We start from the raw sequence: 17,582 nt of genomic DNA, 5'->3' as shown, positions 1-17,582 counted from the left end.
CTCTCTCTGTATCAAAAATTAATAAACGTTAAAAAAAATTAAAAAAATTTTTAAATAAAAAAATTAACAATACTTGACTAAAATACAGTATTCTGTAGCCATTGAATAATAAAATGTAACTACCCTTTTCTAATTACTCCTTTGGATTTTTTTTTTTTAAGGAATTACATACGGATCTATCTGACATTGTAGAAGGCATATTGAATGCACATGACACCACAAAGGTGAGTCTAGCTAGGGCTAGGATAAATTATATTCTTTTCTGAAAATACCATGTACAATGAATTAGGATATATAGCTTATATACATATTTGAATCCCTTCTGCATCACTTCCACCAAGGGTTTATTTGGACCTAACAGTTATAGTACCACGAAGTTGTCTCTAAAGATAGCGCATTCCGTCTTTAAACAGCTCCGTTAAGTGTTTATATATATAAACTTATATTTTACAACTAGATGTTTTATAAAAATTAAATAGACATAGCCCTTGACATCTATGGTTTATAATATTTATTTCTTCCATTTTAATAAGTTATAGTAGGGCTAACCTTATACTGAGCAAAAAAAGTCACACAAAAAAGAATACTTACTGTGTGATTCCATTTATGTGAAGCTCAAAAACAGAGGCAAAACTGATAAATGGTGATAGGTATTAGAATAGTGATTTGGGGAATGCATGGATTAATTGGGAAGGACCATAGGATAGCTGGGATGATAGAAATGATTTTTTATCTCAATTTGGGTGATACATATATTCCTAAATTATTTTTTTCTAATAGTATTAATAATGATGTCTCCTGAATTATTTAATAGCAGCCAGGATAATCACGTAATACCAAGAGTAAGCATATACTTAACAAAGAATAAATTCTTATTATTTTTTTTTTTAGTTTGACAACATTTATTAGTAAGGATATTATAATAGGTTTATTCCTATAGCTTACGTTACTGTAATGTCTTTGTGTCACCGTGTGAAATTGAAAATAATGCACATATGTGAGGCATATTTGAGTTATTTTGAGCCTTTCCCTTCAAATTTTGACATGTACCAAGTACCAGATTGGTAGGATGTAGACTACAGTAGTATTACAGAGGTTTAGATAAAATAAGTGACATTAGTTTTTTTTTTTTTTTTCTTTCTTCAATCATGATTCTAGAGGGAATCATCATAGGCTTATTAACTAATGCTCAGTAACAGAGGTGAGTTTTATAGGGCTTGAGCTTTGGCAGTACAGATAGTCTCCCTTGTTTACCTCTCTCTACCAAAAACTAAGGTATCCACTTCTATTTGATATGTGTAGAAACCTGCAATAATTTCTGTTAGAAAATGCCTCATGTAGAGGTACAATTTTTAATACTTTTTTTTCTGAATAATAAATAGTAGGAATTATTGCTGTCTATTTATGTAAGATGGAGTTTCTACTTCTGGCTCTATTGTAAACTTTAACAAGAAGATAATTTAATTTAGCTGTTCCATCTCCATGTAGCAACAATAATGAAATAGTAACAGTTCAGAATAAAACTTGGACCTTTCAGCCAAACCTATTCACTGGAGACAGATTATGTCAATATTATGCTTTTTTTTTTTATTAAAAAAGCGTAATACTGGATTTGGATTTAGTATTAACATACTAAATTTGGATTTAATATTAACATACTAAGAAGAAGTTGTATTGTGAAAGCTAATAATCATAACTGTAGTAATTGAAAATCTTTTCTTACATGTGGCTAGCATATAATGAAAAGAGAACATATCAATATCATTAAATAATAAAAGCAAAAAACATTATTCATCTAAGATTGATAAGTAATTATGTGAACACAAGCAGTAGGAAACATTTGGTTATATTGCCTTTATATGTATATGGAATTTTTTGTACACATTGACACTACAAAAATGCTGCCTTTACTCAACTTATAAATTGTTAAATTAGTTTTGGGAAAATCTTATATAGATACTCATTTTTGATATATCAGAAATTTATTATCAAATTCCTTTAAATGTCTAAGAAGTCTGATAATATTGGTAGATATTTCTAAGAAGGCTTTAGAAAATTGTTAGAATGAAAGGACATAATCCAGAGTCTGCTTTTTTTGCTTTCAAAAATTAGTAAATAGGTGGCGACTTCAGCTCCCGTCATGATCTCATAGTTTGTGAGTTCAAGCCCTGCTTCAGAGCCTGGAGCCTGCTTCGGATTCTGTATCTCCCTCTCTCTCTGCCTGTCCCCTGCTCATGCTCTGTCTCTCAGAAATAGATATTAAAAAAAAATTTTTTTAATTAGTAAATACTCCACTTTATTCAGAGCCTTTTGTGGTTTTCCCTAGATAACCCTTGAAGCAGAAGATAATGTGAATTATTTCCCAGGTTATTGGAGGATAAAGCTTGTTGATGATAAATTATCCTCATTACCATTGACTGCTTTGAGAGAGTTTTGTTGCTTTTAAACTTATCCTAGCTGGTCTAGTTTTCAGATGAACATGCAGCATCTACTTTATTTGTTTGCTTTAAAATAAAAATGACCAGGGGCGCCTGGGTGGCGCAGTCGGTTAAGCATCCGACTTCAGCCAGGTCACGATCTCGCGGTCCGTGAGTTTGAGCCCCGCGTCAGGCTCTGGGCTGATGGCTCAGAGCCTGGAGCCTGTTTCCGATTCTGTGTCTCCCTCTCTCTCTGCCCCTCCCCCGTTCATGCTCTGTCTCTCTCTGTCCCAAAAATAAATAAACGTTAAAATAAAAATGACCAATATACGTTTAATAAATCAGATTTTACTCAAATTCAGTAAAAATGAGGACATTCTTTACATGAGATCTTTTTAAACATTGTTTCTCTTTCAGATGGGTCATCTTACTCTAGAAGACTACCAGATTTGGAGCGTGAAAAATGTTCTTGCCAATGAGTTTTTGAATCTCCTTTTCCAGGTAGGTTTGAAGTAAATGACAGGTACAGAGAGTAATAGTACCAGTAGTTCTACATCTGTTTCATTGTGTAGTAATAACTGCAACTCAGCTACAAAACCGCATATTATAAAAAGAACTGTAGGGGCGCCTGGAGGTCTCACTTGGTGAAGCATCCGACTCTTGATATCTGCTCAGGTCCTGATCTCATGGTTCGTGAGTTTGAGCCCTGAGGCTGCACTGTTAGTACAGAGCCTGCTTGGTATTCTCCCTATCTCTCCCTTTCTCTCTGCTCCTCCCCCACTTGTGCACTCTCACACGCGTGCTCTCTCTCTCTGAAAATAAATAAATAAACATGTAAAAAAAATTATTTAGGGGCGCCTGGGTGGCTCAGTGGGTTAGCGTCCGACTTCGGCTCAGGTCACGATCTCATGGTCCATGAGTTCGAGCCCTGCGTCGGGCTCTGTGCTGACAGCTCAGAGCCTGGAGCCCATTTCAGATTCTGTGTCTCCCTCTCTCTCTGCCCCTCCCCTGTTCATGCTCTGTCTCTCTCTGTCTCAAAAATAAATAAACATTAAAAAAAAATTAAAAAAAAATTATTCAAAAAAACTACATTATCCTGTATACACCTGAAAGATGCTAAGACAGAGGGTGAGAGCCCACCGAAGCATCTCAAAATCATGGGAGATAGAAAAGTAGAATATAGCTGATTATGTATATTTATCTTATAACTCATGATAGACCAGCATGTTAGATGCATAGATAATAATTTAGATTGCAAAAGCCATCATAATTTCTTATTTTTCTTCACTGTTGTCTTTTTTAAAGGTCCTTCCTAATAAGTGAGGCAGTGTGAACAGAAAGATGAATCATAAGTAGGCAGCTGTAGAATTTTCAATGTACACAGTCTCTCCAGTTAGGAGATTATCTTGGCTGCAAGGCTGTTTCTAAATTTTTTAAAAAATTCTTTAGAAGAAACAAGAAAGATTGAAGAAGGAGGAGAGAAAAGGTGCCAGGAATGAACATTAAGTCATAAGGCTTGCCAGATTTCAACTATTTTCCTAGTTATAGTTCTTCTCTTGCTCCAATTAAAAACAATAATTTATGGTTTCCATTTTTTATAATTTTTCACAAATATTTACGTTGACTTAATAGTGATATTTTAGATTCCTCTTTTTTTTTTTAAGTTTATTTATTTTGAGAGAGGATATGAGCGAGCAGGGGAGGGGCAGAGAGAGAGGGAGAGAATCCCAGGCAGGCTTGACACTGTCAGTATAGAGCCTGATACAGGGCTCGATTTCATGAACTGCAAGATCATGACCAGCCAAAATCGAGACAGATGCTTAACCAACTGAGCCACCCAGGTGCCCCTATTTTAGATTCCTCATTTTATTTTTCTTTCCTTATACCCCTGTGAAGGTCAGAAGTTTGTTATGTTTATATCTATCATGTTCTTCTGTTTTATGTAAAGAATAAACATGGCTATGCTAGAATAAATGGAAACTGGTCTCTTCCTGATAGCTAATGACTAATTACACACACACACACACACGTGCATATACATACACATACATATACGTATATATACACATATACATACACACACGTGTGTATATATATATATACGTGTGTATATATATATACACACACACAATCTGATAAGCCTATAATATCCATTTATATCAATCAGTTCCACATCAGTTACAATTTTCACCAGGGATTTTAACTTGATGGCTTTATAAAATATAAACATACAAAAATAATATTAGTCACTACTCCAAACAGAAATGACTTGGTAATATGAAAATTGGTAATATGAAAATTGATCAACTATTTTTATCTCATTTAAAATAATATCCTTATTACTTTATCTCATAACTTTTAGATCACTTAGGCTTATGCCTATATCATCTTGTAGCTATTGCATAGCATAACGTTTTGATTCTTTTGTACTGTCTTTCCTATTTCCTCATTCTTTTTTTTTTCTCATTCTTTTTTTTTTTTTTTATATATATATGAAATTTATTGACAAATTGGTTTCCATACAACACCCAGTGCTCATCCCAAAAGGTGCCCTCCTCAATACCCATCACCCACCCTCCCCTCCCTCCCACCCCCCATCAACCCTCAGTTTGTTCTCAGTTTTTAACAGTCTCTTATGCTTTGGCTCTCTCCCACTCTAACCTCTTTTTTTTTTTTTTCCTTCCCCTCCCCCATGGGTTCCTGTTAAGTTTCTCAGGATCCACATAAGAGTGAAACCATATGGTATCTGTCTTTCTCTGTGTGGCTTATTTCACTTAGCATTACACTCTCCAGTTCCATCCACGTTGCTACAAAAGGCCATATTTCATTTTTTCTCATTGCCACGTAGTATTCCATTGTGTATATATACCACAATTTCTTTATCCATTCATCAGTTGATGGACATTTAGGCTCTTTCCATAATTTGGCTATTGTTGAGAGTGCTGCTATGAACATTGGGGTACAAGTGCCCCTATGCATCAGTACTCCTGTATCCCTTGGATAAATTCCTAGCAGTGCTATTGCTGGGTCATAGGGTAGGTCTATTTTTAATTTTCTGAGGAACCTCCACACTGCTTTCCAGAGCGGCTGCACCAATTTGCATTCCCACCAACAGTGCAAGAGGGTTCCCGTTTCTCCACATCCTCTCCAGCATCTATAGTCTCCCGATTTGTTCATTTTGGCCACTCTGGCGTGAGGTGATACCTGAGTGTGGTTTTGATTTGTATTTCCCTGATAAGGAGCGACGCTGAACATCTTTTCATGTGCCTGTTGGCCATCTGGATGTCTTCTTTAGAGAAGTGTCTATTCATATTTTCTGCCCATTTCTTCACTGGGTTATTTGTTTTTCGGGTGTGGAGTTTGGTGAGCTCTTTATAGATTTTAGATACTAGCCCTTTGTCCGATATGTCATTTGCAAATATCTTTTCCCATTCCGTTGGTTGCCTTTTAGTTTTGTTGGTTGTTTCCTTTGCTGTGCAGAAGCTTTGTATCTTCATAAGGTCCCAGTAATTCACTTTTGCTTTTAATTCCCTTGCCTTTGGAGATGTGTCGAGTAAGAGATTGCTACGGCTGAGGTCAGAGAGGTCTTTTCCTGCTTTCTCCTCTAAGGTTCTGATGGTTTCCTGTCTCACATTTAGGTCCTTTATCCATTTTGAGTTTATTTTTGTAAATGGTGTGAGAAAGTGGTCTAGTTTCAACCTTCTGCATGTTGCTGTCCAGTTCTCCCAGCACCATTTGTTAAAGAGGCTGTCTTTTTTCCATTGGATGTTCTTTCCTGCTTTGTCAAAGATGAGTTGGCCATACGTTTGTGGGTCTAGTTCTGGGGTTTCTATTCTATTCCAGTGGTCTGTGTGTCTGTTTTTGTGCCATTTTTTTTCTCATTCTTATCAAGAACTTGCAGTGGCACTATTTTCTGACTCTAATTTATAAATAACCAAATGCTTGAGATTTGCCTTTGTGTATGTGTGTTTCTAACATTATATTATGAAGAGCTAAAAGGTTTTTCACATGAATACTTATCACCTACATTTTAACATTATATTTTACTGTATTTATTTCATATTCAATATGCTTTTAAAACTATATGTTCACTTAGTATATGAGTAAGAAGACTGTTATGCTAAGTTATATTATGCTATGCTAAGCTTTAATTGTTATCTGTGTCTTAAAATTGGTAGAGTTAGTTGGTAAGTCTAGTGATAAAAGCTTGAATTATACTCTTACTTTATTTGCCAAGATCCCTCTTGGCTGAGTGTTTTAGGTATTTAAGTGTAACATATATAAGTGTTAAAAAAAATTGGAAAACCATCCCTGTGGTAATATCTTTATTTTCAGTCCTTCTTCATAAACTCAGTGGCCAATATTTTGAAGTATTCTAAACATAATCGGGGTGTTCTGTCTTGTGCATTATCAAAAAGTATCAAATTTTAAAGAGTGTGGTAGGCAGAATAATGCCCACCACAACCACCACGTTATCCATGCCCTAATCCCTAGAACCTGTGCATATGTTATCTTACATGGTAAAAGGGACTTTGTAGATGTATTGGACTAAGGACTCTGAGATAGGGAGATTAGCCTAGCAGATGGGTCTAATTCAAATGAGTCCTTAAAAGTAGAGGACCTTTTCCAGCTGTGGTCAGAGGGAGGGAGGGAGGGAAAGGAAGAAAGAGAGAGAGAGAGATGACGTTGGAGGAAAAGTTAGAGATGCAAACTTGTTGGCTTTGAGATAGAGGAAGGGGCCATGAACAAAGTAATGTGGGTAAACTCTAGAACTGGAAAAGGCAAAGAAGTGTGTTCTTTTCATCTCCAGAAAGGAATGCAGCTCTGCTGACACCTTGATTTTTGAATTAGTGAGACCCGTGTCTAGCTTTTGACCTACAGAACCATAAGATAATAAAGTTACTTTGTGTTAAGATGCTGAATTTGTGATAATTTGTTATAGAAGCAATAAAAAAAAAACAATGCAGAGGGAGATAATCCATATTTATGGATTGGAAGGCTCAGCATCTTGAAGATGTCAGTGTCAGTTCCCTTTAAACTGGTTTATAGACATTCAGTGCAATCCCAATTAAAAGCACTGCCATTCTTCTCAGAGCTAGAACAAACAATCCTAAAATTTGTATAGAACCACAGAAGACCCCAAATAGCCAAAGTAATATTGAAAAAGAAAACCAAAGGGGCAGAAGGGATCACAATCCCAGACTTTAGCCTCTACTGCAAAGCTATAATCAAGACAGTATGGTATGGCACAAAAATAGATACATAGACCAATGGAATAGAATAGAGACCCCAGAATTGGACCCACAAATTTATGGCCAACTAATCTTTGACATAGCAGGAAAGAACATCCAATGGAAAAAAGATAGTCTCTTTAGCAAATGGTGCTGGGAGAACTGGACAGCAACATGCAGAAGAATGAAACTAGACCACTTTTTTACGCCATACACAAAAATAAACCCAAAATGGATGAAAGACCTAAATGTGAGACAGGAAACCATCAAAATCTTCGAGGAGAAAGCAGGCAACAACCTCTTTGACCTCAGCCGCAGCAGTTTCTTGCTCGACACATCTCCAAAGGCAAGGGAATTAAAAGCAAAAATGAGCTATTGGGACCTCATGAAGATAAAAAGCTTCTGCACTGCAAAGTAAACAATCAACAAAACTAAAAGGCAACCGATGGAATGGAAAAAGATATATGCAAATGACTTATCAGATAAAGGGTTAGTATCCAAAATCTATGAAGAACTCATCAAACTCCACACCCGAGAAACAAATAATCCGGTGAAGAAATGGGCAGAAGACATGAATAGACACTTTTCCAAAGAAGACATCCAGATGGCCAACAGACACATATGAAAAGATGCTCAGTGTCACTTAATCATCAGGGAAATACAAATCAAAACCACAATAAGATACCACTTTACACCAGTCAGAGTGGCTAAAATTAACAACTCAGGAAACAACAGATGCTGGCGAGGATGTGGAGAAATGGGAACCATCTTACACTGTTGGTGGGAACGCAGACTGGTGCAGCCGTCTGGAAAACAGTGTGGAGGGTCCTCAAAAAATTAAAAATAGAACTACCCCATGACCCAGCAATAGCACTACTAGGAATTTATCCAAAGGATACAGGAGTGCTGATTCACAGGGGTACATATACCCCAATGTTTATAGCAGCACTCTCAACAATAGCCAAATTATGGAAAGACCCTAAATGTCCATCAACTGATGAATGGATAAAGAAGATGTGGTTTATATTTACAATGGAATACTACTTGGCATTGAGAAAGAATGAAATCATGCCATTTGTAGCAACATGGATGGAACTGGAAGGTATTATGCTAAGTGAAATAAGTCAGAGAAAGACAGATACCATATGTTTTGACTCATGTGGATCTTGAGAAACTTAACAGAAGATTATGGGGGAAGGGAAAGGGAAAAAATTAGTTATAAACAGAGAGGGAGGAAGGCAATTCATAAGAGACTCGATTAAGTGTCTCCATTCGGCTCAGGTCATGAACTCACAGTTAGTTTGAGCCCGCATTGGGCTCTCTGCTGTCCGCACAGAGCCTCCTTCAGATCCCGTGTTGTTGTTCCCCCCCCCACCCCACCCCCTGCGCTGCACCTACCCCACTCATGCTCACTCTGTCTCTGTCTCTCAAAACTAAATAAACAAATTATGTAAAGAGACTAAATGTCCATCACCTGATGAATGGAAAAAGAAATTGTGGTTTATATACACAATGGAGTACTATGTGGCAATGAGAAAGAATGAAATATGGCCCTTTGTAGCAATGTGGATGGAACTGGAGAGTGTTATGCTAAGTGAAATAAGCCATACAGAGAAAGACAGATACCATATGTGTTCACTCTTATGTGGATCCTGAGAAACTTAACAGGAACCCATGGGGGAGGGGAAGGAAAAAAAAAAGAGGTTAGAGTGGGAGAAAGCCAAAGCATAAGAGACTCTTAAAAACTGAGAACAAACTGAGGGCTGATGCGGGGTGGGAGGGAGGGGAGGGTGGGTGATGGGTATTGAGGAGGGCACCTGTTGGGATGAGCACTGGGTATTGCATGGAAACCAATTTGACAATAAATTTCATATATTAAAAAAAATAAAAATAAAATATCTACAAAAAAAACCCAAAACAAAACAAAAAACTAAATAAACAACAAGTCATTTTTTTTTTTTTTTTTTAGTGAGGGGCTACCATTTAAAAAGTGAAAAGATAAGTTATGCAGTGGGAGAAGATGTTTGTGAAACCTGCATCTGACAAGACTTGTATCTAGGGCATACAAAGAATAAAAATCAATGAGAAAAAGGCAAAACTTCAATATAAAAATGTGAAAAAAAAATCCTGAAGAGATGCTTCACAAAACAGAATGTCCCAGTAGTTAATAAATGAAAAGGAGCTCTTTAGTCATCATGGACATACATATTAAAACCACATGTGAAATTCAGTAGACATACCCCAGAATGGTTAGTTTTTAAGTGATATAAAGTATTGGTGAGGATAACAAGCACCTGGAACTCTCATATATTCCCAATAGGATGTAATTTGTACAATTTGTAATAACTGTAAATTATTACAAACACATTGGAAATTGTTTGGCAGTATTTATAAAAGTTGAACATATATTTACCTGGTGACCCATAAAGTCTACTCATATGTAAAACCTACAGAAACTGGTATTATCTGGGCACCAAAAGACCTACAAGTAAGTTCTTAAAATCACTATTTGTTGTAGCCCAAAAAACCCCAGAAAATGACCCAAATACTTATTAATAAATAAATACATAGGAAGTAAATTGTGGCATGTGCATACAGTGGTATACTTTAAAGCACTGGAAAATAAGTCTAATATTGCTACACCCAACAACATGGATGAATCTTACATAAACTTGAGCTGAAAACACTAAACCAAAAAGTTCAAAAGCATGCAAAACCTATTCTATGGTGATAGTATTCAGGATAGTGGATACATCAGAGAGGTGCAGTGGTGTCTGGGAAGGAACCCAAAGTGGGCTTTGGGTGAGATAGCAGTTGTTTTTTTACTGGGTTTCATAGATATTACTTTGTGAAAAGTCGTTGAACTGTACACTTAAGATTTGTTCACTTGTAAGCATGTGTATTTCCATTTTCTATAAGTTTGCTTAGAAAAATAGGTTTCAGAAGCTCAAATATCTGTCAATATGAGAATGGATAAAACAGTGGTGTGTTCAAACAATGGAATACTACTTAGTAATGACAATGAACTACTTACTCCTAAATAGATAAATCTCAAAAACCCAATTTGTGGATTTTGTTGTAACGTAAATGTCACCTCAAAAGGTAAAACTGTAAACAGATCTTGAACTCTCTGGTTAATGTTAGCCATGCTGATGTATTTATAAAGAGCTGTACTACTGGCTGTAATTTACTTTGAAATGCATCCAAAAATTAAGGATGGATGAATTAATAGATAGATGCAAGTATAATAAAACGTTAATGTTAGAATCTAGATAATGGGTATGGCATGTTCAGTGTTAAATTCTTTAAACTTTTCTGTGTTTTTGAAATTTTTCATGAGAAAATATTGAAAAATTACATCTGTTGATGATATTTAGAGAAGCCACATAGAGGAAATGAGCCCTAAAAAGCATATTTTTAAAAAGCTTATTTAGCATTAGTGGCAATAATTTTTCTCTTTGAACTGATTAAACTGAAATGCTACCCATATTTTTTGTCTCCTATATCCTCTGCATCTCCCCTCGCCTTTCTCCTTGAGTGCCATGATTTGCTCTTCAGATTTCAGGAAAGAAAATAATATTCCCTGTGTGAGATATCTTAAAATACATAGTATTAATGAAATGTTCTGGTAAATAGTTCTTTTCTTCTGTCTCTGTCTCTGTCTCTATCTCCGTTTTCCTCCCTCCCTTCCTTTCTTTCCTGTCTCACACAGAGATTTAGAAGTTGGCCTCTATTGAAATAGTTTGTTTAGAAAACGAACAAACAGCTCAAGTTTAAAGTTCAAACATTGATAATTCATCAGTTGAAAGCTATTGCTAATTCAGATTCCCATCCACAAAATGGAACTCATGCAGAGCATGTGAAATTTTATACAGTCCAGTCATTGGCACCAGTGAAGTTTGATTTACCACTTTTTTCTCTAGGTATGTCACATAGTTCTGGGGTTAAGACCAGCTACTCCTGAAGAAGAAGGACAAATTATTAGGTAAGTTTATAGTTTCAATCAGTGTACTTTTCATTATATAGTTGAAATTTCCAACACTTGAAATATATTGTTATTAAGTAACATGTCCCATTTTAATATAATCATTATAGTGACACCTTGTTTCTCCAAATTAGTTTCATATTGAAATATTTTTGTTAAAATAATTTCCTAACCAAGGGATTGGATTAATTTAGAAATCATATTCTCTTTAGCTTTAAAATTGCACCAAGTACTGAATTTAATTTTTTGAAATAAGAAAGACATCTTAGGGACACCTGGGTGGCTCAGACGTTAAGCGTCCTTTTGGTTTCAGCTCAGGTCATGATCTCACGGTTCATGAGATTGAGCCCCATGTCGGGCTCTGTGCTGATAGTCCTGAGCCTGCCTGGGATTCTCTCCCTCTCTCTTTCTCTGCCCCTCCTCTGCTCACATGTGCATGCTGTCTCTCCCAAAATAAAAAAAAAACTTTAAAAAAAAAGATATTTTATAAGATGAAAGGTTGCAATTTTTCCTTACTACAAAATAGTTCGTGTTTATTGTAAAAAGGTTTTTATAAAGTAAAGCTAAATAAAAAGGAACAAAAAAAAGCCCATCATCTCTGTATTTATAGGTAATTGCTGTTGACATTTTTTCAATTGTATTGAGGTGTAATATCTAAAATTGTAAAATATTTAAAGTGTACAATTTGATTTGATATGGGTACAGATTGTGAAAGGATTCCAACCATCAAGTTAACATATCCATCACTATTCCCTCACATATTTCCTTTTTTTAAATTTATTGTTTTAATTTACATCCAAGTTAGCATATAGTACAACAGTTATTTCAGGAGTAGATTCCTTAATGCCCCTTAACCATTTAACACTCCCCCCACAATCCCTCCAGTAACCTTCTGTTTGTTCTCCATTTTTAAGAGTCTCTTATGTTTGTCCCCCTCCCTGTTTTTATATTATTTTTACTTCCCTTCCCTTATGTTCACCTGTTTTGTCTCTTAAAGTCCTCATATGAGTGAAGTCATATGATCTTTGCCTTTCTCTAATTTTGCCAATTCCATCCACATAATTGCAAATGGCAAGATTTCATTCTTTTTGATTACCAAGTAATACTCCATTGTATATATATACCACACCTTTATCCATTCATCCATCGATGGACATTTGGGCTCTTTCCATACTTTGGCTATTGTTGATAGTGCTGCTATAAACATTGGGGTGTATGTGCCTCTTCGAAACAGCATATCTGTATCCCTTGGATAAATACCTAGTAGTGCAATTTCTGGGTCGTAGGGTAGTGCTATTTTTAATTTTTGGAGGGATCTCCATACTGTTTTCCAGAGTGGCTACACCAGTTTGCATTCCCACCAGCAGTGCAAAAGAGATCCTCTTTCTCCGCATCCTTGCTAACATCTGTTGTTGCCTGAGTTGTTAATGTTAGCCATTCTGACAGGTGTGAGGTGGTATCTCATTGTGGTTTTGATTTGTATTTCCCTGATGATGAGTGATATTGAGCATTTTTTCATTTGTTGGTATGCCATGTGGATGTCTTCTTTAGAGAAGTGCCTATGTATGTCTTTTGCCCATTTCTTCACTGGATTATTTGTTTTTGGGTGTTGAGTTTGATAAGTTCTTTATAGATTTTGGATCCTTTTTTTTTTTTTTTTTAAATTGTAAGAATATTTAAGGTCTACTCTCTTAGCAGATTTCAGTTATACACTACAGTGTTATCAACTGTAGTCACCATGTTATACATCACATCTTCAAACTTTATTTATCTTATAAAAGTTTGTACCCTTTTATCAGCCTGTCTGTATTCTCCCAACCTCCAGCAACTGCTCTTCTACTCTCTGTTTCTGAATTCAACTCTTTTTTTTTTAAGATTCTGCATATAAGTGATATACCATGCAATATTTGTCTGTCTTTGCCTGCCTTATTTCACTTAGTGTAATGCCTTCCAGACTCATGCATTTTGTTGTAAATGACAGGATTTCCTCTTAAGACTGGATAATATTCCATCATACACATATATATATGTATGTGTATATATATACACCACATTTTTTTTCTATCATACATATACATATATATATATATATATACACACACACACACACATACCACATTTTGTTTATCCATTCATTCATTATTGTACACATAGGTTGTTAGCACACCTTGGCTTTTGTGAATAATGCTGCAATGAATATGGAAGTAAAGCTATCATCTTCAAGATCATGATTTTGTTTCCTTTGGTTTTATACCCGGAAGTAGGATTGCTGGATCATATGGTAGTTCTTTTTTTGATTTCATGTGAAACCTAGTTTTTATAGTGACTATTCCAGTTTATATTCCCATCAACAGTGTATAAGGATTCTTTTTTTCTCCGCATCTGTGAATGGATATTCTCTCTGGTCTTTTTGATAATAGCCATCCTAACAGGCATGCAGTAGTACCTCATTGTGGTTTTGAGTTGTATTTCCCTGATAATTAGTGGTGTTGAGTACCTTTTCATGTAGCTTTTGGCCATTTGTATGTCTTTTTTAGAAAAACATCTATTCAGGTTCTTTCCCATTTTAAATTGGATTATTATTATCTTTTTACTATTAAGTGGTAATGAATTTCATATATATATATATGTGTGTATATATATATATATATTTTTTTTTTTGGATATAAGCCCTTATTGGATCTGTGGTTTGCAAATATTTCCTTCCACTGCATAGATTGCCTTTTCATTTTGTTAATGGTTGCAGTATTGACACTTTTATGTTCATATACCCACATATGTATGCCTCTGATGGGATTTGTAAATGTTTTTTTAAAAATGAGAATATTTCATGATGCCTGCGTGGCTCGGTCAGTTAAGTGTCTGACTTCAGTTCAGGTCATGATCTCAGGTCATCTGTGAGTTCAAGCCCCATGTCAGGCTCTGTGCTGATAGCTCAGAGCCTGGAGCCTCCTTTGGATTCTGTCTTCCTCTCTCTGCCTCTAGCCCACTCACACTCTGTCTCTCTGTCTCTCAAAAGTAAATAAACATTTAAAAGAAAGAAAGGGGGACACCTGGGTGGCTCAGTCGGTTAAGCATCCAACTTTGGCCCAGGTCATGATCTCTCAGTTCGTGGGTTCGAGCCCTGCATTGGGCTCTGTGCTGATGGCTCAGAGCCTGGAGCCTGCTTTGGATTCTGTGTCTCCCTCTCTCTCTGCTCACACTCTCTCTCTTCTTCAAAAATAAACATTAAAAAAATTTTTTTTAAATAAAAGGAAAGAAGGAAGGATATTTCAAAACACTCTTTTATTTTTGGCCTCCATTTTCACTGCAGATTACATCAAATGACACTTTTACATATCAATAAAAGCCTTTTATAATTTAAATGACTGGCTAGTAGGCCCCATTCATCCCCTATTTTTTAATCTCTATTTTTCTTTAATATAATTTAGTAATTTAGTAATAAATTCTGTATGCCTTTGGTTAGGTATTTATTTAGGCAATATTACTTGAGGTGAAATATCTAGGTTAATAGGCCTGAACATTTTTATGGCTATAATTCAATTTTTAATATATCAAGTATCTTTCATTGCTTTAGTGTTACTACTTTTGTGTAGGAAGTTTCAGAAACAAGACTGAATCACTATTAAACTTGGCTTTTAGAATAAATTCAATATATAGTTTGTCACTTACTCTTGAAACTAGTGTGTATGCAAATTTTTCAGTAGTTTCTTCTGGTGTATGACTGCTTGATAAGAGAGTATACTGAATAGAGTTGTTTGGAATACCTGAGGACCGGAAGGATTATGTAGTTAACATTTAAAGAGAAATGCCAATTGAGATTCAGATTAATTTAAGTAGCAAATATACTTTCCATCTTTGTAAAATAGATTCTTTTAGGGGCACTTGGGTGGCTCAGTCACTTAAGTGTCTGACTCTTGATTTCAGCTCAGGTGATGACCTCAGAGTTCATGGGTTTGAGTCCTGCATCGGGCTCTGTGCTGAGAGCATGGAGCCTGCTTCAGATTTTCTCTCTCCCCACCTCTCTCTGCCCATCCCCTGCTCGTTCTCTTAAAATAAATGAACTTAACAAAAACTGGATTCTTTTAAAAAATGGTTATTTTTTTTTAATTTTTTTTAACGTTTATTTATTTTTGAGACAGAGAGAGACAGAGCATGAACGGGGGAGGGGCAGAGAGAGGGAGACACAGAATCTGAAACAGGCTCCAGGCTCTGAGCCATCAGCCCAGAGCCCGATGCGGGGCTCAAACTCAAGGACCGCGAGATCGTGACCTGAGCTGAAGTTGGACGCTTAACCGACTGAGCCACCCAGGCGCCCCCAAAAAATGGTTATTTTTTTAAAGAATTTTTAGCTGTATCCATTTTGAAAATGTTTTCATAAAAACTCTAGTCTCATGTAGTCATCTTAATTTTCATGCTCAGAAAACTCATTCTTATTTACTCATCTTGTATTCAGATGTTGACAGTGTTGTCTTGATTTTTTCTGATTTTTAACTGTCATAAAATAAAATTTTAAAGTACATTTAAGTGTACAAATGAGATATGGTAAAGAAATACTGAAAGGCTTTTATGTAGCTGCAGTAGCTTTTTCTTACAGTATTGTAATCTAATTTCATCACATGCTAGTATCTTCTGAAGTCAGTATGACTTAGTATACATATTAAGAATGCTGTCTAGATAAGCACCAGGTGATGTATGGAATTGTTGAATCAGTATATTGTACACCTGAAACTAAAATAACATTGTATGTTAGCTAACTGGAATTAAAATAAAAACTTAAAAAAATGCTGTATAACCTGTATATACATTTCTTGGCTTAATTATTTTGCAAATGCTTATAGCATCCCTATTTTAAAATATAATACTGGTAAAATCTCATGTTTTTATAGAACTTTGTTCTTTACACAGTAGTTCCATTTGCATTATTTCACCTATTCCTTAGAATAACTGCATTAACTTGTTGGGATGAGCACTGGGTGTTGTACAGAAACCATTTTGACAATAAATTATATTTAAAAAAAGAATAACTGCTTTAAATTAGTATCACCATCCCATTTTATAGAAGAGGAAACAGAACACAAAAGTTGAGGAACTTATTACCAAAAATTGCATGGAAGTGGCAGGATCAAGTCAATGACTTTTTTCATTGAAAACACAAATAATCTGCCTCTGTATTCCTTATTTTTACTAAATCTGAATTTTAAATTCTAGATTCCAAAGTGGTTCATTTCATTTTTGACTTTTGAGTTTTGTGTTATTTTGCCTGCATTTTTACTCCTAGAAATTCATTTGAATTTGTCGGATGATTTTTAAAGTATGAATCGGGTTGGTATATATGCAATGAGATGAAAGAAATATTTCTCTCTAACTTAAAGAATCAGTAATTTATATCAAAATTAGTATTTCTGCAATGCCTGAGTGAAGATGTCAGCAAATCCTCCCTGAAAAGCAACTGGACAAAATAGAACATTGTACAAAATTGTCAGCCAGCTATTTTAGGACTTTGGAAATGGACCAAAGCTATTCGACAATTGGGAAGCATTTATTCAAGAAAAACCACTAAACCTTGGTAAGGATAATGGGAATCTGTGGTAATTTTACTTGGGGCTCTTCCCATTCCTTCCTACCCAACATGATAGTTTTACCAAGGCAGAGATGACAAGGCTGACTTAATTTGGAATAGGACAGGCATGAATGCCTGCCCAAGAAAATTGTGCATATACACAATATTTATATTTGTGTGTGTGTATATATATAAATAATTTATATATATATATATATATATATATATAGTCATATATATTTATATGACAATCATGTTGGCAAACAATCAGGGAACATCATTAGCTTGGGGTTGAGATACTGATTAAGGAAAACACCAGACTGACAGGCCAGTCAAAATTTTAACCAAGAGATCCAGGGAACAAGATGACCGTAATGAGTATTGAT

General features: G+C 35.4%; 1 protein-coding gene across 2 annotated transcripts in view; it reads left to right on the top strand.

The window, feature by feature from the left end:
- The window catches only part of USP32 (ubiquitin specific peptidase 32), a 242,486-nt gene that overhangs the window by 154,335 nt on the left and 70,569 nt on the right, over nt 1–17,582 (top strand). For both annotated transcript variants that reach the window (XM_047080906.1, XM_047080905.1), the window contains exons 9-11: nt 162–224; nt 2,835–2,918; nt 11,572–11,633. In XM_047080906.1, the coding sequence (XP_046936862.1) occupies nt 162–224; nt 2,835–2,918; nt 11,572–11,633 (209 nt within the window). The remainder of the gene's footprint in view (nt 1–161; nt 225–2,834; nt 2,919–11,571; nt 11,634–17,582) is intronic.

The sequence above is a fragment of the Lynx rufus genome, unplaced genomic scaffold, assembly GCF_022079265.1.
Source record: "Lynx rufus isolate CCGP_SWC_20201006 ecotype Redwood Valley unplaced genomic scaffold, mLynRuf1.p SCAF_18, whole genome shotgun sequence".
Classification (NCBI taxonomy): domain Eukaryota; kingdom Metazoa; phylum Chordata; class Mammalia; order Carnivora; family Felidae; genus Lynx; species Lynx rufus.
This window is presented reverse-complemented; position numbering and strand designations above follow the sequence as displayed.